At 42.2% G+C, this 27,734-nt stretch overlaps 1 protein-coding gene across 2 annotated transcripts in view; it reads right to left on the reverse strand.

Annotated features, from left to right (window-relative positions):
- Positions 1 to 11,332: 11,332 nt before the first annotated feature.
- The window catches only part of LINGO2 (leucine rich repeat and Ig domain containing 2), a 555,875-nt gene continuing 539,473 nt past the window's right edge, over positions 11,333 to 27,734 (reverse strand). For both annotated transcript variants that reach the window (XM_028712488.2, XM_028712489.2), the window contains one exon: positions 11,333 to 14,557. In XM_028712488.2, the coding sequence (XP_028568321.2) occupies positions 12,701 to 14,521 (1,821 nt within the window). In that variant the 5' untranslated portion in view covers positions 14,522 to 14,557 and the 3' untranslated portion in view covers positions 11,333 to 12,700. The remainder of the gene's footprint in view (positions 14,558 to 27,734) is intronic.

A 27,734-nucleotide genomic window follows, 5' to 3' on the forward strand; every position in this document is an offset into this window, starting at 1 on the left:
CTTCCTGGAATGAACTGCTGGCTGCCAGCCAGTCCCCCAGGTCATCTCCCTTATGGGGTAAACCTGTTTTATACGTTTGTAACTTTAAGCCTTAAGCCTGCCTTCAGGGATCACACTGTGCTCTGCCTGATCATGAGTAAACTTTCTTTTTATTGCTTATGAATAAGACTGTGGTGTCTTTATTCTTTTAGGAGGGATTCAAGGGGTTCTACTAGGAAAATGTTAGAACACATTTCAATATGGAGAAGCCAGATTGAATTGCATATTATCTTAAGAAACTCACTGAGTTTGCAACCTGTTTTCTGCTGTGTAAAGGGGAATGCATTCTGCTAAGTAAAGGAACTTGCTAATGCAAGTTAGGAAGGATATTAATAAACAATATATCCTCTCCTGCCACCCTGAACATTCCCGCACTAGATGCTGCCCATCTCCCTTCCAGTTCTTTTAACAGCCAAAACCAAAAGCCTCTCCTTAGCTGAATTACAGGCCTCACTGGAAGGGCTGGTCCAACGTATTTGACTGCCTGAGGCTGAGAGCAAATCTCCTTGGCTCTTGAGGCGTATAGTACCCAAGGTTATAATTTACTTGTGCATGGATGACTCCTCTATTGCTTGGCAGGGAGGTAGTGGCAGGAGAAGATGACTTTCATGCCTGTGGGATTGAACGTTCACATGAAAACATGCCCAAACATGAGCATGCTGATGCACACGCATGTACTCCATCATACATTGAGCATGCACAGCTACCATTCTGCTTTGTTTAACTGTCCCTGGCAACTCTTTCAGGGTTAGGCTCTTGGACATGACTCGAAGACAACAACAACAAATGCCCGAAAGTTGCAAAGATCCCCTTTGTGAAGCAGGCTGCGGCAGTTCAGCTTCCGTCGAGTGGGGTAGTTAAACGGAAAGATCACATGAATAATGCATGCCTTATTGTAAAGATAACAAAAAAACACAGTGGGGGAGGCCAGCCTTGTCACTATTTTACCATGCAGATGTTTAATTGAAATCTAAATAATGTATTAGGCTCTCGGCTTTGGAATCGGTCGCTGACGCTCTGCTGATCTGTTTCTGGATCAGCGAAGGGTGAGATGAATTTGCAGAAACAAACTCCACAATTGCTTTGCTTTAACGCTAAGGCAAACATAGTTAACATTTTGCTTGTTTGTCAGCACCACAGAACCAGTGCTTTACTCTCGGGCACTGCATCTGAATGTGCTTATATTGAAAAAAATAAGGAAATACAGAAAAGACAAGGGTAATTCAACAAACACACCATCCACATTTGGACTTCACCAGGGAATACGAGGAGAGTTTACAGGAAGACAAAGCAGAAAGGGAATGTATACCTTTCAACTGTTGGACTTTTACTCATTATTATTTTTTGTAAACTTGGCTGTGGTTTTTTTTTACATTAAGCATTTTTAACACAAACCATTTTAATGTGAACAGTACAGTTGTACCTTGGTTTTCGAACAGCTTAGTTCTTGAACATTTTGGCTCCCAAACGCTGCAAACCCAAAGTGAGTGTTCCGGTTTGCAAACTATTTTTGGAAGGCGAACTTCTGACGGGGCTTCCACAGCTTCCAATTGGCTGCAGGAGCTTCCTGCAGCCAATCAGAAGCTGCGCTTTGCTTTCCGAACATTTGGGAAGTCAAACAGACTTCCACAACAGCTTCCATTCGACTTGCCAGATACGAACTGTATTTTATATTCTTTGTAAACCACTTAGAGGTTGTGCTTACGTTTAAGTGCTATGCACTTTTTATTAAGCGAAAATAAAGTCTGACAGTAACCCTACTGGGATTAAGTGAGGCTGAATGTAGGAAGGAGAGGCCTTGATCCAACTCCAGAACAAGTCCCAGAGCAGCACATTGGGGAATGAAAAGAGATCAGTCCATTGGGCAATCTCAGTCTGTGATGGAACAATCTCCTTAGTGCTATGATGTTAGCATAAGCCCCATAGGTTGTGTTCCTTAATGGTCCAGGGTCCCAAATATCTGAGATAACACCTTCTCTTTCAACCAGCCTGTGTATTAAGATCAGCAGAAGAGGCTGCTCTGGATGTTCCTGGATTATCTGAGGCATGTAACATGATGGCCCATGGGAGAACCTCTCTTCAAAATGTGGTAAGCCATGCTCACTCTGCCAAGTGGGTCCCTGAACTTCTCCCCCTAAGTCTTGCCCTTAGGGATGTGACTAAGAACCAAGTGCATGCACAGTGGCAATCCAACAGGGGGTGCAAGCATAGCTGGGGACATAACTGTGGATGGGGGAGATAAACCCTAAAATCTGAATAGATCAGCTTTCTCAACCCATTCTCATAAACCTATGTGTTCCAATATGGCACGTCAATGAAGCATCGGCACATTTTTTTTATTAAAAAACAACCCACACGTACACAGAATAATAATTATTTCGTTTTTATTAACCTTTATTTTTGTAGGAAAGTATTTTTCTTTTTGCGTCTCAACAGATGAAATTCATAACCTTGTTTTCTGGTAAGACAATTCAAACATACAAATCAATTACAACAATGTGCTTTTCAGCTTTTTTTTGTCATTTAAATAACCAACAGTTTTGAAGGACACAGACAATAGGGCTTTAGCAGAACAATGGTACAATTAAAACAGTGTTCAGTGAAAAGCAATGTTCAATAGCTGAAGGGACAATGAGGAAGAGACTTCTATTATTTTTGGTTCTTTTCTTAGCAAAACCTGGATTGGAAAAAAATTAATTCTGGTGAAAGCAAGGGCAGTGGTTAGAATTCTTGTTTGTAGGAAATCAGGAAAGTATATTTTACATTGAAACAACAGGTAGTAATGAGGGTGGCAGGCAGAAAGGAATAAATTCCTCATAATAAAGTATGTCAGTAAATCTCCATGCTCACTTTTTCTTCACAGAGTAAAAAAGGCGCTTTTAGTATCACTCTTCCTTTTCAACTTGCTAGTATCTATTACATCCCTTGGTTAGTATTTGTTCAAACATTTCCCCCGGTAGATAATAATGGGAAAAATATGTTTCATACACATGACATTTGGGGTTAATTCAGTCTTTAAGCAGAATATTCAAATATATTATATCGTTAATTGGCCATGGTCTGCTATTGAGAGTAGGCAGTACTGCATATCCATTTTAGTACCTATAGAGTACCTATAGACTCTTAGTACCTATAGAGTCATTCTCTCTCCTGTGCACCCACACATACACAACTAAACTGAAAGCACACTTTGGAAATTTCCTGACACCCTAGCACAGACAGTCTCAGTTGGGGTAGGGGAACCCTGTCCATTTTGGTTTCTCTCCATTGTTAAGTTCAATTCCCCTTATTTCCAGATCCGTCTGATTTTTAATATTATATATTTTTTAAAAACTCTTCAGGAAAATTCACCAGCGCTTTGATGTGCATTTCCCCCCTAATAACCACATTTGTATGTCATCTCCCCTAATATGCACATTTTTGCAGAGCGTTTCCTCCTAAAATAATGTATTTTTGTATGTTCTTTTCACCAACATATGCATTTTTTAAATGCACACTTTACTCCAGTATAGGCATTCTTATACAGACTACTTGGTTGGAGAGTTGCAATGCAATATTGGAGAAGTGTGAATTTTAAAGGATGAATTTGATTTGGTTTTCATATTGTTCTGGAAAATGCAAATTAGGTAGATCCACCTTAATTTTTTAATGGAATTGACTTTCTCTCCCATCTCGGCCCTCAAGATACACTTGCCCAGTTATAACGTACAACATTGAGATCCTCAGATATTCTGGCCCCTCATCACTTAATGGTTAGGTCTTGGTGAGAGACCTCCATGACAGAGGAGCTACATGAGAAACAAACCAATCCATTGAACTAAGGGGTTTCTGGCTTGTGGGAGTCAGAGGCATTTCAATAGGTTGTGCACCCAGGGAATAATTTATTTATTTCAATGAAGGAAGAAGTGAGTGACAAGGTCAACAAATAAGGACAAGCAAGAAGTAAAAAGCTAACAAAACAACCACAAAAATGGCCAAGAAAGCAAGACCCATGCTAAGCTAACCTGAGGCAACCTGAAGGGTTGAGGGTGGGATGGCTTTTCCTCTTCCTTCCTTCCTTCCTCGCATTCATGCCACAAAAGCAGCCTTTCACCCTCACAGATCTCTGTCCACAAAAGATGGCAAGTGGATGTAGGACACACTCAGTCATGGGGAAGATACAGATGCAGGCAGAAGAAAAAAGCTGGAAGGGAATTGCAGCTTCTGCCTATGTCTGTCTCTGGAGGTGGCAGGCAGAAGCGACAGATCCATTCCAGCCTTTTTCTTCTGCCTGCATTGATTTGTGGTTTGGTTGTTTTTTTTAAAAATGTGGCTGAGGCACACCTGACACACCCCTCGAACAACCCAATTGTAGGAGTTACTGGAGTTCTATTATGTAGTAACATCTTTCTTAGGCTCTGACCCAGCAAACATGGAGTATCAAGCTCAGTTCACACAAACTGGCTAATGAGGAAATTACAAGTGTTTCAGGACTGTGTGGAAGATTGTGTGGTTTTCCATGGGGGGAAAAATCCCTGCATATGAAAGATGAGCATATCAGGGAGAAAGCCTGACTTTGCATTAACATTACTTTTCTGCATTACATTGGTTTCTGAAAAGATGTAAGAGGGGAAAAGGGATCCCCATCAGCTCTATAAAGAGATTCAGATGAATAGTAGTTCTACCACATCATGTACTGTTTGTCTGAACTAGCCATGCAAATTAAAGGACTGCTGCCATGTACCATGCTACTTCCTTTTAAAAAGACAATCTATCCTCTGAACAGGCACACTTTTTCTTGAGAGGAGAAGTTGCATGATCTCGCAAAATGAACAAGTAAACACCCATTTGCTTCTGTTTCCCTTAGGCTCAATGCTCATAGACATCCATGTGGATGTGGATGGCCATTTGAAATGCCATTGCATGAAGGCTGCTTCGTATGGCAAAACTATTTGTATGAAAGAATGTCTCTTGTGGGTTTTGCAATTTTCACCACACCACCAGCAGCTCTCTCTCCTTTTTCTCTTTTTTTGCGGGTTGAGATCACACGGAGGAAAAGGTCCAGACAATATGGAGAACTACCAACATAATGAGGTTTGCAAACTTTGCAAATAAGTCCATCAACATTACTTGCACATACAAATGTTGATTAGCCCTTCTGCTATATACTGAGTCAGACTATTAATCTATCTAACTCACTTTCATTGACAGTGGCTGGCAAAAGATCTCCAGGATCTTGGAAAGTAGTCTGGCCTAGCCCTTCTCGGAGATGTCAGGAATTTGATCCAGGGCTCCCCCCGCCCCCTGCAAAACATATCCTTTACTACTGAGCAACAGCCTTTGCCCATATATCAATATTAGTCATTTTAGGCACATCAGTAGTTTGGGAAAAGAAAAAGGAACCAGCAATCATTCAAATCATAAAAGTTTAACTAAGCCATCTTGCTGCCTGGAGAACATCCTGTTTTCTGTCTCAGCTGTTTACAAACCTGGGTTGGGGAGTCAATAACTTCAGGTATATGGGTTTGGGTCACTCTGTTCTTTATAAAGCCAAAGAAATGCAGGGAAGGCGTTAACTGGATACACAAAACTGTGTTGCTAAGCTGCCAGCTGATAGCATTGATGTCCATAGGAAGAAAGCCTCTCTAGTTTAGACATAAACTAGTATAAATTGGCATGAAGACGTAGGATAAATACCAGTTTGCATCAACCAAAGATATGGATGCAACAGGACCATTGCATAAAGGAAGGAAGCATTCGGCATAAACGGAATAGAATTTGCTTTTTAACATTATGATCATTATTGATTCCTAGCATGACATTAAATAACATTGATTTAACTGTCTTGAAAGTATTAGGACTAGGTGGGAAATAATGGACATTTTTCAGCTTTTGCATTGTGCCATCAAAAGCAATTTATTAAACTACAATTTCAAGAAAGAGGCCCCATTAGCAGCAGCTGGTCAAAGTTTACTCTAATAGCCTATAAGCAACTAAAAGGTACTATGAAAAATTCATTAAACTGAACATTGGTATTGGTTCAACCAGAATCCCATATGTGATTATTTTAGTCTCTTTAAGAATTTTTAAAGCTCTTTTGATGTTTTCAAATTGATTCCTTGTTGACTAATATATATATATATATATATGCAGGTTTTGGTGTCCTCGGGTGTCTTCCCGTGTAAAAGTTGGGGTGTCTAGGCGACGTTTCGACGAGGTCTCACTCGTCATCTTCAGGCTGGTGCTTTCGGCTTCTTGTTCCAGTAACAAGAAGCCGAAAGCACCAGCCTGAAGATGACGAGTGAGACCTCGTCGAAACGTCGCCTAGACACCCCAACTTTTACACGGGAAGACACCCGAGGACACCAAAACCTGCATTCCTGTACCCGTGAAAATCTACGAAAGCAAATATATATATATATATATATATATATATATATATATATATGTATGTGTGTGTGTGTGTGTGTAATCTGTAAAAAGAAGTTCCTTCCCCCCCCTTTTCCCCAGGGTGGGAGTGGGACAGGAAGTTAAGATACAGTTGAACCAATGACGAACAAGCCATTTAAAATAAATGTATCAAGCCAGGGAAAAAACAACAGGCAGGACTTAGTATAGCCGATAAGTGAAGGCAAGAACGTTTTTTAAAAAACCCCCAATTCAAATATAGGATGTTACCTGGAGTCTTGAGAGAGAATTTGTGATAGTTAGATAATTTGGAATTTCATGAGGTCACCCTGTCACAAAGAAAGCTCTTTAATTAATCACAATAAGTCAATATTTGTCCATTGGAGATAGAATTTTGTACGTTATTCAGACCAAGTTCTTTATCCAGTACAATATCTACCTAACCATACAGGCCACTACTGACATTATCTGTTGATTATAGGCAGTGCTTTTTTCCCTTTAAAAATGTTTAGGGGTACTCTCATTTTCCTACTCATATTGAAATACTGCCCCACATTGAGGCCAAACTTGGATCCACAAAATGTTTAGGGGTATGCGTACTCCTGCGTCCTCCCCTCCAGAAAAAAGCGCTGATTATAGGGAAATAGAAAACAACATGGATAATTTCACACGACATGCAATCCAGAACAACCAAGTCCATTTGCAAGATTGTGTCCCTGTGGCTACTTGAATGCCAAGCTAGATGGATCATTGGTCTGACTCCTTATACTTGTTGCATTCTTAATCACCAAGGTAAAGGAATGCGGGGCGTGGGAATCCATTCGACAGTAGAACTCATCTTTATGCCATGATGATTGTTGGAATAGGAAAAGAAAGCTAGTCAGGGAACTTTTAAATGGCCCAATGCCATCTACAGCTAATGAAGGGAGACTGAAGGAATCACTAGTCATCCAGCTCATCTGAAAAGAACAACGCGGTGTTGCAGTAGATCGGCTCAACTTGGAGGTTTTCAAGACTCTTCTTTACAGCTTGAAGAATAATGCATTCCTCCACCACATACAATCCTTGAAACCGCAACCTATGTGACATTCATCCACATGGAACATTGCCTCTAACTTTTAGGCCTGGAATCTTCTGCTGAGCTCTGTTATTCTGCCCCTTGTCCCCGACCCAGTTAATTTCCTTCATGAATAGCATTGCCACTCCTTAACGCCAAATGAGCTTCTGCATCCTCAGTAGTTCCATGGCAGGGGAAATTTGCCTATGTACCAAGGCTGTTGTTGGCTCCATGTGCCCCATGTACCCCTGTGTACTGATTGGCTGGTCTTCCTTTTGTGGGCAGGCCCAGTTAACAGCTTCAAAGCAGGGCGAGCATATTCATGTGGACTTTCAAGTTCAAGTTCAGCCTAGATGCAACATTAATTGCATGAATGCAATTAAAGTGTATGCTTTTGGTTGCTGTTTTTTTTATTAAATAGTTGTGGGTAGGTGAGGAGGTTTCAACACTGGGACTGTATGGGATGGGGAGGACGTGTTAAACCCTTTGTGGTCTCAATGAAAATTTTCCCCTCCCAGAGGCTGCTCTTTACTCAAGGGAAAGTTTCCATTGGTGCTGATGCAGTTAACAGCTTGGGGGGAGGCAGTTTTCATACAGGAAGGAAATACCGGTAGTTAAATTCTCTCCATCTTCTCTGGCACCCCTGCAGCTGCTATTTCCATTTTAAAACATGCATGCTAATTGCACCCATGCAATTCATGTAACATATAGCTTGGCTCTTAGCCCTATCATTTTTGATGTCACATTATTTGTTTCAGAGTTCAGGAAGTATCCTGACTATGTCCCTCCTAGAAATGAACCAATGCAATAGGCATATTTGTCCATTGTGGTTTTTCTTTTCACCATGTTGCCATAACAGGAAAAGCAGCTCTGCCTGAAACGCTGTTGCAATTCTTGAAAACACAAATGTTTCTTTCTGAGCCAGCCAATCACTAAAATCTGCATAAAAGTCTCGCTCTTGTAAATCAAAAGGCTATCTCTGTCGTTATAAACTCTTTGCATGCCGTTGCTTGCTCTTTCTGCTCAGAGAAAGAATTCTCTGGAGGGCAATAAAGTAGATGCATTGCACAGACTTCTATAAAACACAGCTATCTTTTTAAAGAGGAAACACTGTTTCCTAGTGATAGCCAAACTTTGCATATAATGGATGTAACCTATTAGTCTTTGTACACTCAGCTAATAGCTCGTACCAACAGCAATAGATTGTGGAGCTGCTAGCACTGAAGTCCTATAAAAGTTTAAAAGATGACAGAGGAGACAGAGCCCGTGCCATTGCTTGTCTTTCTGAATAATACAAATAGCAAAGTTCTTGGGAAATAGCTTAGAAAAATATAACTTCCCCTTTCAAAGCAATGAGGTAAAATAAGCCCTTCCAGCTGGTGATTACAGCTCTAACTAGCTAAATGAATCCCTCAGGTATCAATTACTGATCCGGCTCTTGCAATTCGAATACAGACCCCCAGGTACTCAGTCAAGGTGTTAAGCAGCCCAATGTTGCATCCACTTTCACAGAAGATTCATTTCCATTTCCTCATTGTTGTCAGAGCAGGGCTGGCACTATCTTGCTACTCAGTTACACTTTCTCCTTAATTACATGGGCAGAAATCCCACCCCACACCCCACTTCCATCATGGATTATGCCGGAATATAGGAGAGAAGCGACGAACACCTTATCTCAAGGAAAGGAAGGAGGGTCTGCTCTGTAGTTAACTGAGGTAGCTGATATTGCACAAACTCATGCACACAGAAACTCATGGTAGCCCATGTGCTTCTGCCATGGCATAAAGAGAACCAGCTGGAAATGTAACATCACACCTTGCCATTTGTTAAGTCCAATGTTAATGTGCTCATACAAATGATCTCATGAGAATCATATAAGGTATCTCGTACCGGAGTACCTGCAACCTGTCATAGCCAGATTACTCACTCAGTTCATTGTTAATTAGACCACACTGATAGTTTCTAAGAATGGACACTGGACCTTCCATATTCTGAAGTCTGAATACCCTCTAACATTTCTCCAATGAAAATAGGGACGTCCTACGGAAATGTGGGACATTCCGGGATCAAATCAGAAACCAGGACAGCTTCTGTAAATCTGGCACTGTACCTGGAAAATAGGGACATTTGCAGGGTCTGGTACTGTATAAGATGAAGCCTACTGGGTTGACTATCAGATGTTCCCAAGCTATACAAGGCTTCTCCACAATCCATTCTAGACTGTTGGCAGAGCAGAACGAATCCATTTCTGGCTCTGCCAAATGTTCTTGGAGAGAAACCAAGCAGTTAATCCAAAGCAGTTTCATTTAATAGGACCAATTACACCCAGAGGGAAAAATGCATTGGAGTTCCTCAAGGATCTGGTATAGGGACCTGTGCTTTTTAATTTGTTCATCATAAGCTATCCAGAGTGAGCAGTGAGGTGGCCATGCTTGCAGATGATACTGAATGGTTCAGACTCTTTAAAACAAAAAAAGGGATGGATAAGAGCTCAAAAATGACCCCTCCGAACTGAGTGAATGGGTGGTAAAATGGAAATGCAATTCAATGTAAACAAATGTGAACTGATGCATGTCATGGCAAAGAAAATCATTTTTTTAAAAAAACAACAACACCTTAATTTTACACATACACTCTTGAGGTTTGAACTGGCAGTGAAAGACCAGGAGCAAGACCTTGGGGTCTCGGTGGATAGCTCAATGAAGATGTCAACCCAGTGTGTGGCAGCTGCGGAAAAGGCAAGTTCTATGCTAGGGATCATTAGGAAAGGAATTGAAAACAACAGGGCCAGTATCACAATGCCCTTATACAAATATGAGGGATGACTGGATTTGGAATACTGGTTGTTTCATCTCAAAAAGGATATCGTAGAGATGGGGAAAGTTCAGAAAAGGGCAACCAAAATTATCAAGGGGATGGGGTGACTATGAAGAAAGGTTGCAGCGTTTTGGACTTTTTAGTTTAGGCGAGTAAGAAGTGGCATGATAGAACTGTATAAAATTATGCATTGTATGGCGAACTGTATAAAATTATGCATTGTATGGCGAAAGTGGATAGAGAAAGATTTTGCTTTGTGTTTCGTAACACTAGAACTCATGGACATCTCATGAAACTGAATATTGGAAGATCCAGGACAGGCAAAAGAAAGGAATTCTTCACACAGCACAAAGTGGTGGAACTATGGATTTCTCTCCGACATGAGGCAGTGATGGTCAGCAACTTGGATGGCTTCAAATGATTAGAGAAATTCATGGAGGGTAAGGCAATGTTTTTTATTTTTTTGTTTTTTATTTATATCCTGCCTTTCTCCCGTTGCAAGACCCAAGGTGGCTCACAGCACAGTTAAAGCAATCATGAAATTATAAAGAAGAACCGAGTGATAGACATTCGTGGATTTTTGCTTTTACCTTTAGGACAGCCAGTTCACACAGTAATATTTGCCCTGCTGTTTTACTTGTACACTTGACCTCAGTGATGCAATTGGGAGAAGAGAGTGCCGTGAAGCTGTGACAGGTGTGTCTGTTTCACAGCAGTCTTCAAGATGCGGGGAGTTCTTTTTCAAAGCATTATAGTCACAGAACTCCCGGCATAGTATAACTTTGCCTACCACCAGTTCCCAATTTATACTTTTCCACCAGGGCTTTTCTTCGTAGATGGCAGCCATTTTCAGATCCGATGATTCTCGGGAGCACCTGTATCTCACTGGAGCCATCTTACTGCTTATATAATCGATTAAAATGTATGCCAAAACCACAACCACCTTTCCACATTATGTGCATTTTTCATCTTGTGTTGTGTAACTGGCATACAAATTATTGTGAGGTATTAAAAAACACACAAGAAATGCTCTTAAAATACACTGGGTTTTCTTATATTTAATGTATGACATATCTTTTGCAAGCAAGCTCTTTGCTCTTACACCATCCTGGAGTCTGAAATGGTGCCTCTAGGGTTTTGTTCTTCACACGATCAGGCTGCCAGGGGTCATTTCTGTGAGAATAATAATAATTTTAAAAAAAAACAGCAGCAAAGGACTGTATAGACCAGCCCAGTGTTTCTTGTAAATACAAAATGGACAGTGGCTTGAAGTTTGGCAGTAATTTGGCCTTGTGGAAGCTATTGAGTGGGGAAGGGCTTTTGTTGAGCGGCATTCTCATCCATTAATAAAACTCTGATGGCACTTCACTGGAAATATGGCAGAATGCATTAACCTGGTTCTTTATCCCAGCACACTGACATCTTAACAATGGAAAAGAAATTAAAACAGAGGGGTGAGTGGGGGAAAGAACGGTCATCCAGTTAATTTGCCAGTGTTGGTGCCAACCATGACTAGGAAGTTGGACCTTGGACTCTTACAGTAAACGGGTCCAACGTGATCTCACAGATACTTTAAGAAAATATTCTATTCTATATCAAAAGTAGGCACATGCCTTTCTTTCCATAAAGAGAAGAGCAAGGGGGACACAGTAAATTCTGCCTGCCTCGACAGTTTCTCTCTGGTCTTTGATGTAACGTTAGGCACAAGCCACAGCATCTTTCATTGGTGACTACAGAGGTCTGATTTGGGAATTTGGCTGTAGTTATGGAACAAGTGACATCACACTTGGGTCAGTTACTGTGGAAGGAACAAAAACGTCTCATTTGTATTGCTTTAAAATGTACACAGTTAAATATGTATATTAAAAAAAAATACAGTAATACATTAATCTTGTGGTGTCGAATCAACTAGAAGGGATGTATGATGCGAGGATTTAGCAAATGAGATCTATAGATACAAATTTCTCTGCAGAGTTATGTTGTAGACAAACGTCTCTCTCTCTCTCTCTTTAAATATGTAAATCCTACACTGTAGGGTTTTTTTCCCTTTATTTTTTTATTTTTGTAGTGGTAGAAAATGTTTTGAACACTTGTCCGTGAACATGAGCCGACAGTTTGTTACTGAGATCCTCAGAATGGCAAAAAATTTGCAATGCAAACAATTAGTACTGTATGCCAACTCTGCAAAAAAGCCCTAACACACACACACGCAGCCTCAAAACAAGAGGCTTTGCTGTACAACCTCAGATAGTCTTCCTGGTTTCCATGTACCGTTTGACACCGCGACAGCCAAGAGCCTCTAGCATGGCAATTCCTAGATACCAAGCTTGTTGGATTGGTCAGAATGCCACAGGAGAGGGGGGCAGGGGAAGAATTAATAATTCTAGCAGCACACCACCATCAAATCATTTTCATATTGAACCTGCGTGGTCCCGGGACCTCCCCTTCCACAACCGCGCCATTGTTCTTACGGGGGACGTACTCGAGGTCAATGTTGGTTTTATGCTTGCCTTTCCCTCGGCTCCACACAAAAAGTAGTAAGAAACAAAATAAAACCACCCCGAGGAATGTGAAGCAGCCCATGGCTGTCGACACCAGTATTGTCTTAAGGTCCAGGGAAAATGTATTCATATTGGTTCCATTGGAACTGGTGTCGTTGGAATCTGTCATGTACATAGGAGTCCTGTTGGCATAAAGGAAACGATCCGAGGCAAACCCTTTGACGGTTAGGGTGGCTGACAAGGTGTCGTTCCCAGCAGCATTGCTGGCCACACAAACATAGATCCCACTGTCTTGATCTTGGGCAAACCGGATCTCCAGGGTGCCATCTCCCAGCACCGTAGCTCTCCCATTCGATTTGGCAGTGACCAGTCTCCGTCGCGGCGTCAGCCAGGCGACGGTGGGCTGAGGGTCGCCATCTGCACTGCACTGTAGCTGCACCGTTTGGCCTTCCTCGATCACCAGGTATTGCAGCTTCTTGTCGCGTATCCTCGGCTTCTTGCAGGTGAAGTAGAAAGAAAGGGCGGTGCTGTGGAAGTCTTTGAAGGGCCTCTCTTTGACGCTGTCCGGGCCGGCGCACATTGGCTGCTGGCCCCCAAACTGCAGCGTGGGCTGCCTTTGTAAAATCCAAAGCAAGCGGCAGTCGCAAGCCAGTGGGTTGTTGCTTATGCAGAGGATTTCCAGGGCTTTGGTGGAGTGGAACACGTTCTCTTCGATGGTTTCCAACAGGTTTTGGGACACATTAAGCACCCGGAGGAACCGGAGTCCTTGGAATGCGTGGGGTTCGATGGTACGCAACTGGGCCCCAACTATGTGGAGCTCTTGGAGGCGCACCACATCGGCAAGCATGTCCGACTCAATGGTGCTGATGGGGTTGTAGGAGAGATTCAGGTGGGTCAAGTAAACTAGGTGCTTCAGGGCAGAATAAGGGACAGTGGACAGGTTGGTATTGGTGATGGAGAGGGAGGTGAGGTTCAAGCCATACAGGCTGTTGATAGGGATCATGTCCAGCATAGGCCAATAGTCTATTTCTAGATTTTTCAGGTGGAACAATCTCTTGAAGGCATATGCAGGCAGAAGGTTAATATTGAGATGTCTCAGGTGTAGGCTGATGAGGTTGTGAAGGTGAGAAAGGGCTTCTGTTGGTACAGCTGTTAGGTTGCATTTTTCCAGAGTTAGCTGCTCCAAACTGAGCAGTCCGCTGAAGGCCCTGTGAGAGATATAAACCAGATCGTTATCCCCAACCTCGAGGGACTTGAGGTTGTGCAGATCCTGGAACATGTAGTCCAGCAGAATGACAATCTTGTTCTCACTGATATCTAGCTTTGTTAAGTTTGACAGGCCGGTGAAGACCCCTAAAGGGACCAGCTTCAGACGGTTCCCTTTCAGCCGCAAGGAGCGCAAGTTAAACAGATTGTTAAAGGCTCCAGGCTCGACGTTGGCAACGATGTTGTCGCTGAGATCTATCTCCTCCAGCAGAGGGAAAGCTGTGAACTCCTCCGGGTTGACACTCTTCAGCCTGTTCTTGCTAAGATCCAGGATTTTCGTCTCAATGGGGATGCCCTCGGGGATGGCAATCAGGCGCCTCCGGTGACAGCTGACAGACTTGTTCTGTGCTGAGCACTCACAGCGGGCCGGGCAGCCTATGGTGGAGTCCATGAAAATTAGCAACACAGCCAGACCTAGAAATGGCTGCCAGCATGATATGGCTGTGTGAAGCATGACTCCACTGATGTTGTCTAATCCTCCGTCACAGGCCTGCCAAGACAGAGGGGAAGAGAGAAGAAAACAAGAGAGTTAGCTTAGTTTAAGGAGAGCCTCACGCTAAGGCAAATCCCATTCATTTTCAGTTAAAACAACTGCAACAAAGCTTATGAACCTGTTTTCCCAAGCACATACACCCAGTTTTCCTTTGTTCCCTTTTATTTATCCCCCCAATTTTATATATTTATTTAGTTTAAGTAAGTAGTACAGAAAAACAAAAACAAAACAACAAAGACAAAAAAGATTGAAAACAACCCAAAAACATTGAAAGCAAATATTACATATTTATCATATAATACTCTCCCCCTGTTCCCTCCGTCACAATTCAACTTCTTTGAATCTCTATTTCCACCTTTATCTTTGCATTCTCCAAATGTATCATTCTTTGTATTTCTTTTATCTCTTCTCTTTTCCAAAGCATACATATACTTTACATTTTTATTCTAGGCATAATGTTTAATATGGGTAAAAGATTGGATTATACTGGAGAAAACTAACATAATGTTTAATAAACATTATTTAGAACAAGTATAAATCATTTAATCCCTTCTTCTCTTTTAATGGCAATGGCACCCACTCGAGAGGTGCCGGAAGTGAGTTCTGTCGAGTTCCGGCTGAAAAAAAAGCTCTGGTTTTCCTGAAGTTCAGGGATGCACCTAAATATTGGTTCTTCCATTTTTTCCACAACTGATGTCTGAACTGAACATGTGGACCAGAAAAGCCTTACATGGTCAGGTGAACTCCAAATCTTATGGGGACTTCCATCTCTCATCCGGCTCAGCCAGGATGGCCAATGATAAGGAATGATGGGAGTTGTAGTCAAGTCCCAAGCAGGGGATAGGTTTAACAGTAGTTTACACTCCTCCCTTTCCCCCCTTTTTTACTTTATTTGTGTAGGCTGTTGACAAGTCAGGATTGTTGCTTATATTAATTCATAATGAACTGAGATTTTTCGCAATAAAATAATACAAAGCAAAACAATGCTACACATTCAAAAGTATGTCACATGTATTATCTTGTATTAATCCTTATAACAACCCTATAAGGTAGGTCAGTGTTATTTCCCCCATGTCACCGACCAGCATTTGAAATCAAGAGAGAATGGCTTGCCTAAAGCACCTTACTGAGTTCACAGCCTGAAGAAAGAAGAATGGCACACAAAATTAATGGACTACGCAGAATTGGATAAAATGACAGGAAGGATTCAAAACCTGCGGGACCAGAGATTTACAGAAGATTGGAAGAAATATATGAATTATTTGAAGAGCAGCTGTAATCAACAAATTACGCTAGTAGGACTACAAGAAGTTTTGTAGGGAGAAATATATGAAATATTGCAAAGAAGAGAGATACTAGTTATGAGATTTAAAAGTAATAGTTAAAATAAGAAATGTAAACTGTGAATAAATTGGAAAATTTTCAGATGTGATTGATGGAAGTCAAAAAAACTGTATAAGATGTAAAAGTACGTTTAATTATTGTTGAAAATGATATGTTGAAAAACTAATAAAAGGTTTATTTTAAAAAAGATTTCACAGCAAAGGACAGATATGACCTGTATACTGGATTTCCTGATTCATTCACTGATTTTGCTCCTTTTTTTTTTTTTAAAGGCTGCCTGTCTGCTATGCAGCACTCAATAGAAGCTTGCAATGATTAAATATAAAGCAATGAATAACACATTCAACATGAAGGCATTACATTATAATTATGCTTACAATTGAGAAAGTATAACAAAAATGTGATGGGTCATTTATTTCCTTGCCATATCCATCCTTCCTCTTCCCATGCAGGCTCCTGCATGGGCAGAATTCTCCGACTTCTGACTTAACTGGCCCCTTCCACATGCATGTATTGCTGCACACATACCCTCCAAGTGTCCCTATTTTCCAAGGACAGTCCCAGAATTACACAAGCCACCCCAGCTTCTGATTTGATCCAGGAATGTCCGTATTTCCCCCTCCGAGCTTGGGGAGGAGGATGTGCTGGTGCTTGTCCTGAGCGGCAGCTACGGGGGCAAATCCTGTTGCCTGCATTGCCAACCTCCTCCCTTGATTATTTGATGTACCTTTGGGGCAATTAATTTGGTATGTATTTATTATTGGTTATTTATATGCAGGCCTGTCATTTCAACCTCTGTATTGTATTTGAATGCAATGGACTGAATTTTATATTCTTTCCAGCTGATGAAGAATTAGCATTGAAACAGTTCATTATCCCAGAAGAACTGCTCTCTCTGCTGCTGTGCTCGGAACACCCTTTTGTACCGTTTGGAGCACCTACCACCTGACTTCTGTGTTGCTGTTCTCAGCAGCAGGGGAAGCAGCTCGGATGCCAGGGGCAGGACGAGCCCCCCATAGGCGCACCGTGGGGCCTCCAGAGTCTGCCTGCTTCCTCCTACTCAGCCGCCCTACAGCTGGGGGGTGGGCAGTGGGCGGATCATTTGGGCAGCGCGGAGCCTGCACACGCCTAAGTCACCGCGTCTCTCCCTGGAGAGACGTGTGGCTCGGGAGCACTGCAGACCACACAGTGAGTGCTGCCCTGCAATTTGTCACCCCCTCAGTGGTGACACCTGGGGCGTCCACACCCACAGCACCCCCTTCCTCCGCCCCTGGCTGTTCTTATAGCTCCACTGTGCTCCAGCTCATTCTCGACAACATTTTGGATAAGATATTTACTGTGGAAAGGCATTCATCCTCAATTTCAGGGATTCTTTATAGTGACATACCATTCTAATCATTCTGCTTATGGAATAAAAATAATAATAATTTATTTATATTCCACCCATCTGGTGGCTCCCAATCGATTGTTAAAAATAATACAGCATTAAATATTAAAAACTTCCCTAAACAGGGCTGCCTTCAGGTGTCTTTTAACGATAGGATAGCTGCTTATTTCCTTGACATCTGATGGGAGGGCGGGCGCCACTACCGAGAAGGCCCTCTGTCTGGTTCCCTGTAACCTCACTTCTCGCAATGAGGGAACCTCCAGAAGGCCCATGGCGCTGGATCTATTAGTTTGTGACTAATAGATAATAGCACATATTACATGTCTTCTGTTTATGAATTTTAAAACAGTTTGATAGTGTTATATAAATATTGTCAATATATTATTAGCCTACATGTTGCTTGATGTTGTTCAGATCGTTCTGTTTTGCAACACAGGGGATTTTGTTTGTTTGTTTGTTTATAACCTCCTCCTTTGGGCAGTCTGTAGTAGCTGGTGGAGAGCAGGTGAGGAAGAGGAGAGGTTGTCACCACCAAGACACAGCCTTGCCTGATGTTCTGGCTCTGAGGGGCAGTCAGAGGGCAGGACCACCCTAGGCAGTAAGAAAGGGATAGCAGAGCACAAGAAGTCTGGATTTTTTAATTTTTAAAAATGCTTTGTGTGTCCACATCTAATTTTGACCCTTTCTAAAATTTATTTATTGGTGTGTGTTTTCCTTTTTGCAAATCCACCAAAGAATAAAATTAAATAAAATTGGGATTTAGGGATTTTCTCAAGATGGTGGTGGGCCTGTGTCCTGTTGGTGTAGGGGTGATACCACTCATCCTTCTTCAGACAGGAAATGCTCTGTGGGGCAGGGGATAAAAATGGGGGGTCAAGGAGGGTTATTTGGGGGGGGGAGTGAAAAATGTCCCTATATTCATCTGAGGAATTTTGGAGAGTATGCTGCATATGTACATCATCATCATCATCATCATCATCATTATTATTATTATACACAGGTTATTAATATAAAAGATCACAAGGAAATCTAGCACGCGATTCAATCAATATTTATCACTTAAAAGGATCCAGTTGACTTTAGGGCCACCACAATGGGATCACGGCATTGGCAAATGCTTACAAATACATTTCATGCAGGTATCATGTTGTGTGGGTAGCAGGTAGCAAGGGTATCATGAGGTCATCAGCCAATTTTTGCAAGCACATGGGATAGAATAGTCTAGCATAAGGAGAGAAAGAGGGTTATAAATGAGGGTGGGAGAGAGAGACAGAGAAAATGAAAGCTAAGTGAGTGAGTACTTCTGACCCAATGAGCTCCAGTTGTGTCAACTGAAGACAAAGCTTTTGAGGAACTGTCTTGACAACGCTGCCCATTTCATTGGGGAAACTTTGTCCTGGGCTGGCCAGGAAAGGTGTAGGACTTGCTTCTGCCTGAAACTTGGTGGACTGGCCACCCCTCTTTGCCCAAAGGGTAACTTCGGTTGCAGTGAGCCATCTTTGAAGGGCAATTATATCCCATTATGGTGTAAACTGCCTCTCATAACTGCAGGAACATGCCTCAACCTTGACTTGTCCAGCTGTTTGAGTCTCCTCCTGGGCATCTTCTAAGACGAGGCTAATAATGTGTGGCAGGTTGTGTGGTGGCACTCTGATCTAGCCTGGGAACGCGAATGAAGCCTCCTCTTTGTTATGTGACCCTGTGAGATTTCAGCACTGTCTGAGAAGAACAGACTGCTGAGACTCATTTAAGCCCCCCTTCCTTTCTTCAGCTAAAGCTTTGGAAGCCAAAGAATTGCTACCGGTGTCCAGCTGTGTCAAAAACTCACCAAGCTAAACTTCACTTCATTAGGAATTAAGTTACCACTGAAAACCTATCAGGCCCTGTGATTTGGGGCTTCTGATGAAAGGAGCTTTCAGCCACTCTGATCATTACTTTCGGAACGCAGCCTGAGAGGGTAGCGCTTTCGTACTGATATTCCTTCCGTGCAGGGAATTCATTTCCTATCTCATCCATCTAATATATGAAGCCGAAAGTAAACAGGTTCAGAGGAAGACGAGCACACCCCACCCCCTGGAGCGCTCATTTTAGTTGCAAAAGTGTGAAAAGCTTGACTGCAGATATCTACAGTACATTACACCACCGCCAACAAAAGAACTCTCCTAAGTAGTGTGAAGTTGATGATAAAAGATGACAGGAAGGAGTTCTTTACTGTAGCTAGTTTGGGTTAAAAGCAGGGAATTAATGCTTACCCTGGTTCCTAACAGTAATGAGCACAGGCTTGTGACCAAGAAAATAGATAATTGGGGCTGTAATCCTAACCCTGCTTACGCAGGAGTAAGTCCCCTCTGAATTCAGTAGGACTTATCTCTGCATAGATGTAGTTAGGGTTACTCTGTAAAAGGGTTTTTTGAGGGCTATAACCAACTAAATCATTGCATGCACAGAACTGTGAGGACACTGGAATATCCCACTCTTCTCTCCCTGTGCCCCCCCAAATCTGCTCTGGATTTCCCCCAAATGCAGGGGTGTATTGGGGTCAGGGGAGACAGAAGGGAAGATGCATTGTGCTTGTGGAAGTCAGATTCAACTACGTATTTTTTGCTCTATAGGATGTTTTAGAGGGCAAGAACAAGAAAAAAAAATCTCCCCCTCTCTGCACAGCGCCCCTTCAGCAAAGCGGCAGGAGAAATGGAGCCCCTTCCATTTCTCCTCCCACTTAGCTGAAGGGGCGCTGTGCCTTAGCTGAAGGGGCACCTACCCTTCAGTGAAGGCAACCCGAAGCCACGGGAGTGCTCCCACTGTGCTTCAGAGGCTTTGCGTTGCTATCGCTGAAACCAAGGAGCCTTCATTCGCTCTTAAGACACACACACACATTTCCCCTTAATTTTTGGAGGGGGAAATGTGCGTCTTAGAGAGCGAAAAATACGGTAAGTCTGATTCTACTTAGTCCTTTATGGGATTGTGGTAAGGAGATCTATGTGGAGTACTAAATATAGACCCTGCCCCACTTTAGACCTCCCCCACAAACTCATGGAGTGGAAAAAGGGGAGGCAACAGAGAGCAAAAGTCTCAGCAGCACACCTCTGCTCCGCCTCCTGTTTGGTTTAACATGAGCTGATTGGCTGTCCAAAGAGGCTGTCCAAAGAGATAACGATTTCAAAGTGAAAGTCTGTCTTGCTCCACCTATATACATCTCTACACACTAATAGAGATTATATTTCCATTCGTTTATATGCTGTTTGAGCGCAAGACCTAACATGAGGTTTGTGCACTGCTGAACAATGTACTAAGCTGTTTTAGTGATTAGCTAACCGTTCTGTCTTATCTCACTAGGACCTGAAACCTCTTCTGGCATTTGTCCTCTGATTCTTTGAAATGCAAAATGTTTACCAAAAAAGTATAGCCGTTCTGAGTCTCTGTTTGGATGATGTGATGCTAGTGGTTCAGCAGCAGCCAGAGGGGAAATTTGGCACTACTTATCCCAACAAGGCCACTGATATTTCTTTTGGATAGTAAAACTATGTTACGGCATGCCAAACCCTACCTCTGGTATTCTCCCAAGCCATGGTTTAAACTGCCGTGCTATAAAGGTTTATGCTGAGTCAGACTAGAATAACAGGTGGTGACTCTCAAAGACAATTACATTGCTGAAGCCAGAGCATCTGAAATTCTGGTTGTCTAGTTTGCCTCTATGGTTCTTCTTCTTCTTCTTCTTCTTCTTCTTCTTCTTCTTCTTCTTCTTCTTCTTCTTCTTCTTGCTGTTGCTGCTAATTGAATTTATATACTGTCCTATACCTGGAGGTCTTGGCGGTTCACAGAAAAGTTCAATGAAAACCACAATATATAAACAACAACCCAATAACACCCCCCCCCAAGAGTCATATTTTAAAAGGGCATGGGATGTCAATCAGATCAACCAAAGGCCTGGTTAAAAAGGAACGTTTTTACTTGGCACCTAAAGGTGTACTATGAAGGCGCCAGGTGAACTTCCTTAGGGAGAGCGTTCCATAGATGGGGAGCCACTGCAGAGAAGACCTGTTCTCGTGTTGCCATCCTCTGAACCTCTCAAGGAGGAGGCACACGAAGAAGGGCCTCAGAAGATGATCTCAGGGTCTGGGTAGGTTCATATGGAAAGAGGTGGTCCTTGAGGTATTGTGGTCCTAAGCCATTTAAGGCCCTGCGCTCCCATAATGTATTGCTGGAAGAGGACTCTTCTAGGTGGGACCAATTTACCCCATGCCTTGAGGCAGAGATGGGGATCATTCACCATTTTTGTTCGATTACCAGCTCCCTTCATCCTTGGTGGCTTTAGCCTGAAGAAGAGGGGGATTTGAGAACTATTTTCAAGTGCATGAATTTGTCTTAAGGAATATAGGGATCACTGGTTCTTCGTGACTGTTGGCATCAAGATGAATTTTTATTATTAAAAAACCCTATCAGGTCTACTTGCAACTCAAAAAGTTGGCTTGCCTGTTTGTTTCATGAAATTTATATACCACTTGGTAATTAAAAACCTCAGTGTGGTTTAGGGTAGATGTTAGAAACAGCTTTCTTCTTAAGCATACATGATGGGAACCAAGAGTACATGATGGAATCTTCATCACCAGAAATCTCTTAACAGCAGGTTAAGAAACATTTTGTTGAGTCAGTTTAGGGGAATTTCATTCTTGAGGGAAAAGGATTCAATAGAGGCACAGAGACCTTCTCCAGCACAGTTCAAGTGCACCACCTCAATCCTTGAACACTTATTGATGACTCATGGATGAATGAATGAATTTCCTCCACTCAAAAGTACTGCGTAGGAGGGATTCTGAAGATACAGGAAATGTGTCCATTGATGGACTGTGGCAATTTAAACTGCATGGACACAGAAGATCCTGACTAGCTTTCTGCTAGTTTTGAATCTAAGGAGACCCTGTAAAGGAGGAAAGGTTTACCCGGTCCATTAATAATTGTAGCTTCAGGTGAGATCCTACTTAGGGCAGAGTACTCAAATTTATGACTGCCCCTCCACAAGCTCCAACTCTAGGTTTGGGGGCATAGGGGTGTGATTTCATCTGTCCCATTTTCCAGGCCAACATAACAACAACTTCCTATTTTTCTTTTTCTTTTAAAGAAAAAGAAGAATTGGATTGATTTCTCTACTTTTGTTCTCAGCATGAATGCTGGGTACAGTGTACAGTCCTGCTCATCGAGGGAAACTGTATTGTTGGGAACTATGAACACATAAAAAGACTGCTTGCATGCTTCCTTTATGAGTATCAGTTATTTTTACAATTATAAGTCAGTGTGGGAAACAGCTGGAGATGGAATGCAGGATTTAATAAAAGCATTTAATGTGAAATTCCTAGCACTGCAGAATCCTTTGTCTCTCCTTGTTTCTCCTGCTGACCATCTCAGTCGCAGTTGGGTGCCCCATCCCATCCCATTTCTGTGTTGTTAAGAGAGATGGCTACTGTCCCCCACAAACTGACTGGTGCAAGTACATAAAATGTAAGGAGAAGGTCCTAAACCCTCTTTGTAAAAACTTTACAACATAATGCCATAAGATATATACTCTCATTTTGACTGCTGTTCAATATTTCATTGTTTGGCTTTGCAGAGATATTGAGAATCCTTTCAGCTCCTCTGTATACATATGCATTATTTTTATACTGAACATCAGTGTGGGAAACAGCAGGAGTCGGAATACGGGAAATGTGTACTAGCAATGACTATTTTGTTTGTTCTTCATTGCTGCACTAATTAACACCATTTGAATAAATTAACTGGAAAAACCACAAACCAGTAGGAGGCCTGAGAATACAGTTTTTAAAAAGCAAATGGATCAGAGTGGGAGGTTCGGGGAAATATTGGCTGCAGGTAAAAAGTTGAGAAAGGAACAATCTGTGGCACTTACGAATAGGAGGGGCTGGTTGCTGTTGGCAGGAAAGGAGAAGTTAGGATGTGGAAGATGGCAGATTTATGGCTGGGGGCAGAACACTGAAATAAACTATTAATAAAATAAAAATAAAAAGCAGAGGTATGCACAGACCTTTGGCCCATGCACACTGTCAGGTCTCTCTTGAGAGCCAGTGTGGTTAAGCTAACCTGCTGTTGAACAGGGGAAAGACCAAATAAATATATCAACGCTGAATATGAATTTTTTTTAGATACCTGAGAGTAATTCTAAGTAATATTTAAAATATGAACGTCCAAAGAAAATATGGACATCCAAAACTGTCCTTTGTGCTAGTTGTCTGCCAATGGCTACTGCTTATGTTGGTTATTTTCATCCTCCTGGTTCAGAGGCAATATCACTGGTACCCAACACCATTGCCTTCATGTTCTGCTTTTGCATGTCTGTTGGCCACAGTGGAAAACAGGATGCTGGAGTAGGTGGACCTTTGGTTTGATCCAGCAATGCAGTCCTTATATTATTAAGTACACATTGGGGTTGATCCCTATGTGTTTCATTAATGATCCCTATGCCTGAATACCTTCAATGAAATACTTTACTGCTAACCTGGATGTTTTTTGTGCATCCCTACGGCAATATAACACAAACATTTTGAATTCGGGACCACCCATGTAAACTTGCTGTACCTTCCAGGCTCTGTTGGATTTGCAACCAACATAGGTCTGGAATATTAATGTGCTTGCATCTCACTGTGAAAAGCGAGGATCTCCATGTGTCCTACTTTATAAAGGGCAGTCCTCTATTAGAAGATGTCCGGTCCAAGTCAAAATTAGAAATAAAGAGTTACAGGAAGGGGGATCAGGGCCATTAAGTTTTCCAACAACATCTAACACCTGGATAGCAGTCTGAGTAGGCGTACAGGTGAAATGTGTTGTATTTCTATTCATATTTTAATAATTATTTATACATTTGCATATATACCGGTACATTTTTTGTCAGTCTGTGTCCCCTTCTGTCCTTTATTCAGCACCCTAAGATTTGGCCAAATCCTACCCTATCCTGTTATAGTGTGCTTGTGTGTATTTGCAATTCTGAATTACTTATTTTCAGGAAAGCTTTTTCCTCCCCTTTAATAGATCTGCAGGGAAATATGTGTACATTAAGAGGTATGCTCTGTTGGTTTGCCTGTGTTACAGGCTAGTAGGAAGGGTGTACATTAACGTTTATAGATGCTATGATTTGCCAAACCGTTAAAAATAAAGGCTAAGTTCTACCACGGAGGGCAATTTTAGTTTAGGGCATTTGAAGTTGAAGCAAATTAAAAGCAATAAATCACCTCTAATGCTAAGGCAAGCATTTTAGCACTTACGAAAGTCATTCTGCTTATGAACATTTAGCAAGACTATTACAGGGAAGCAGCGACTCCTAGAAGATATATATGTGAAACAGTGCCACATAACCATGCATGGTTGATTTTGGTTGGTTGGGGGAAAAGAAAATGAAGCAGTACATAAGAACATAGGAAACTGCCTTATAGTGAGCCAGATTAGGGGTCTCTCCTAGCCAACTAGACACATTCTCTCCCTGAAATCCTTATGAAGAACAGCTGAAAGAGCTGGGTATGTTTAGCTGGGAAAAGGGGAGATTGAGAGGAGCTAGAATAGCTATCTTCAACTATCTCAAGGGATGTCACACAGGAGAGCGAGCGAGCTTGTTTTCTCTTGCTCTGGAGAGTAGGACTTGAACCAATGGCCTCAAGTTACAAGAAAGGAGATTTCAACTAAACATCAGGAAGAACCTTCTGGCAAATAAAAAAATTGTTCAGTAACACCTTTGAAACCAACTAAGTTTGTTCTGGGTATAATCTTTCATGTGCATGCACACTTCTTCAGATACACTGAAACAGAAGTCACCAGACTCTTATATATTGTGGGAGGGTGGGGTTTTTCTCAGAAGCGCAGTAGGAGATGGGTGATTGATTCAATGGGTCTGGTAAACCTGTTGATGACTGTTAACGGCTGCAATTAGTCCTACAGGAAAAAGCAAGGGATAGTATGCAGATGACCAAAAATAGCTTTAGCATATGTAATGGGACAAGAATCCAATATCTCTATTCAGACCAGGTCTCTCCATAGTTTTCAGTTCAGTAATAAGTTGTAATACAGCAACTTCTCTTTCAAGTCTGTTTCTGAAATTCTTTTGTAATAAGATAGCTGCTTTGAGATCCTGTATTGAATGTCCTGGGAGACTGAAGTGTTCTCCTACTGGCTTTTCTGTCTTGTGACTCCTGATGTCAGATTTATGTCCATTTATCCTTTGGCGTAGGGTTTGGCCTGTTTGTCCAATACAGAGAGCTGAAGGGCACTGATGGCATTTGATGGCATACGCAATGTTAGAAGATGAGCAATTAAATAGGCCTGAGATGGTATGTTTGATGTTGTTGGGTCCAGTGATGGTGTTGTCTGGGTGTATGTGACATTACATATGCTAAAGCTGTTTTTGGTCATCTGTATACTATCCATTGCTTTTTCCTGTAGGACTAATTGCAGTTGTTAACAGTCATCAACAGGTTTACTATACCCATTGAATCAATCACCCATCTCCTACTACCCTCCTGAGAAAAACCCCACCATCCCACTATATATAAGGGTCTGGTGACTTCTGTTTCAGTGTATCTGAAGAAGTGTGCATGCACATGAAAGCTTATACCCAGCACAAACCTAGTTGGTCTCTAAGGTGCTACTGGACAATTTATTATTATTTTTTATTTCGATTGTGTCAGACCAACACGGCTACCTACCTGAATCTAGAACTTTCTGGCAGTAAGAGCTGCTCAATAGTGGAATTTTCTTCCTGGGAGGTGGTGGACTCTCCTTTCTCGGAGGTTTTTAAGCAGAGGTTGGATGGCCATTTGTCATGGATGCTTTAGCTAAGATTCCTGCATTGCAGGGGGTTGGACTAGATGACCCTTGGGGTCCCTTTCAACTCTACAATTCTATGATTCTATGAATAAATGAAATGGCTGCAGTAACTCCCTTCAGTTTTAAAAATGGCTTTGTTATGCAGCATGGCTGGACTGATGTTTGAGCAACGCAAAGCTGCACAGGACCTGCAAAACTCGTGTGACTTTTTTTGGATTCTGGCCATCAACCCCATCAGCTATGTGGATTTTCTCCCCCCCCCCCAAACCTGGACAAGCATGTTAGCAGCTGTTCTGCCAGTAAGTCTGTGTAGCAATTCTGTCAGTCAACACACGCTCACTAGGGACACCCTTCCTTTGAACTGTCAAAGCAGAACCTCTTGTGTATTTCACAGGAAGAAAGCTGTTGACCTCCCCTCTGGGCGCTGCTGACTGTATCACACTGGGGAAAGATGGAGAGCATGTGAAACTGTCACCGTCCCATTTGTTTTCTGGTTCATGCATTAAGATCTGGCACAGCATTGCACATTTATGAAGTCCTTAACAGACTGCACAAATAGTTAACGGGCACAAAAGCATTTCTGAAATTACCTGTGGATGCTTGGAAGTTGAAGAATTTAAATGCCAGCTTGCTCACCTCCAGCAGACCTACAAATCACAGGGGCGCTTGAGCGATGGTGTCAGTGTCCTGATTGTTCCAAACTTGTGACCTACCAAACTGGATGCAACCCATCAGACATGCATTACGGCCTGGCAGGTGTTTAACAAGTTTAACTCCATATTTCACCATCTTTCTTTGACAGGCAGTAAAATGAGGAGATTTGTTGATGCCCTGGAGCAGATCACAACCCAAGGTTAGTGGGCTGGGTTTGGCTTGGCGGGTCACAAAGTTGTTCAGGCCTGCTTCAAATAAATTGCTTCTTCCCATTGGGTAAGTGCTTAGCTAACTGTGGAGCTGGAGTACACAAATGAGGTCAATCAATTGCTATACCCTCTTACATTGGCAAGGTTCCCCCTAAAGGGGGTGGTGGTCCTTAATTTGTTTAGTTCTGAAAATGCTGAACAACATAGCTCCCATTTTCCTTTTGGCTATCCTGAAACTGCCCCAAATAGATTTTTTTTAATGCTTTCCTTTTTCTCAACATTCCCAGTGCTGGAGTTGTTGATAAGGATTCAAATGGGACTTGGGACTCTGTAGGGACCTTCAGAGGATATTATAAAAATAACAACTTAAAAGAAGAAGAAGAGTTTGGATTTGATATCCCACTTTATCACTACCTGAAGGAGTCTCAAAGCGGCTAACATTCTCCTTTCCCTTCCTCCCCCACAACAAACACTCTGTGAGGTGAGTAAGGCTGAGAGACTTCAGAGAAGTGTGACTAGCCCAAGGTCACCCAGCAGCTGCATGTGGAGAAGCGGAGACGCAAACCCAGTTCCCCAGATTACGAGTCTACTGCTCTTAACCACTACACCACACTGGCTCTCCTGGCTCTAAAAGACCAAGATCAGCTGAATCCAGACTCTCAAAACCTGGCAGATCTTGGGTTTGGATTGCACTGTAAGTGAACTTAGTTGAATGTGCTTTGAAGTCTCCTTGTGGCTGTGAAGTTTCCTGATTTTC

This window comes from Podarcis muralis, chromosome 17, assembly GCF_964188315.1.
Source record: "Podarcis muralis chromosome 17, rPodMur119.hap1.1, whole genome shotgun sequence".
Lineage (NCBI taxonomy): Eukaryota > Metazoa > Chordata > Lepidosauria > Squamata > Lacertidae > Podarcis > Podarcis muralis.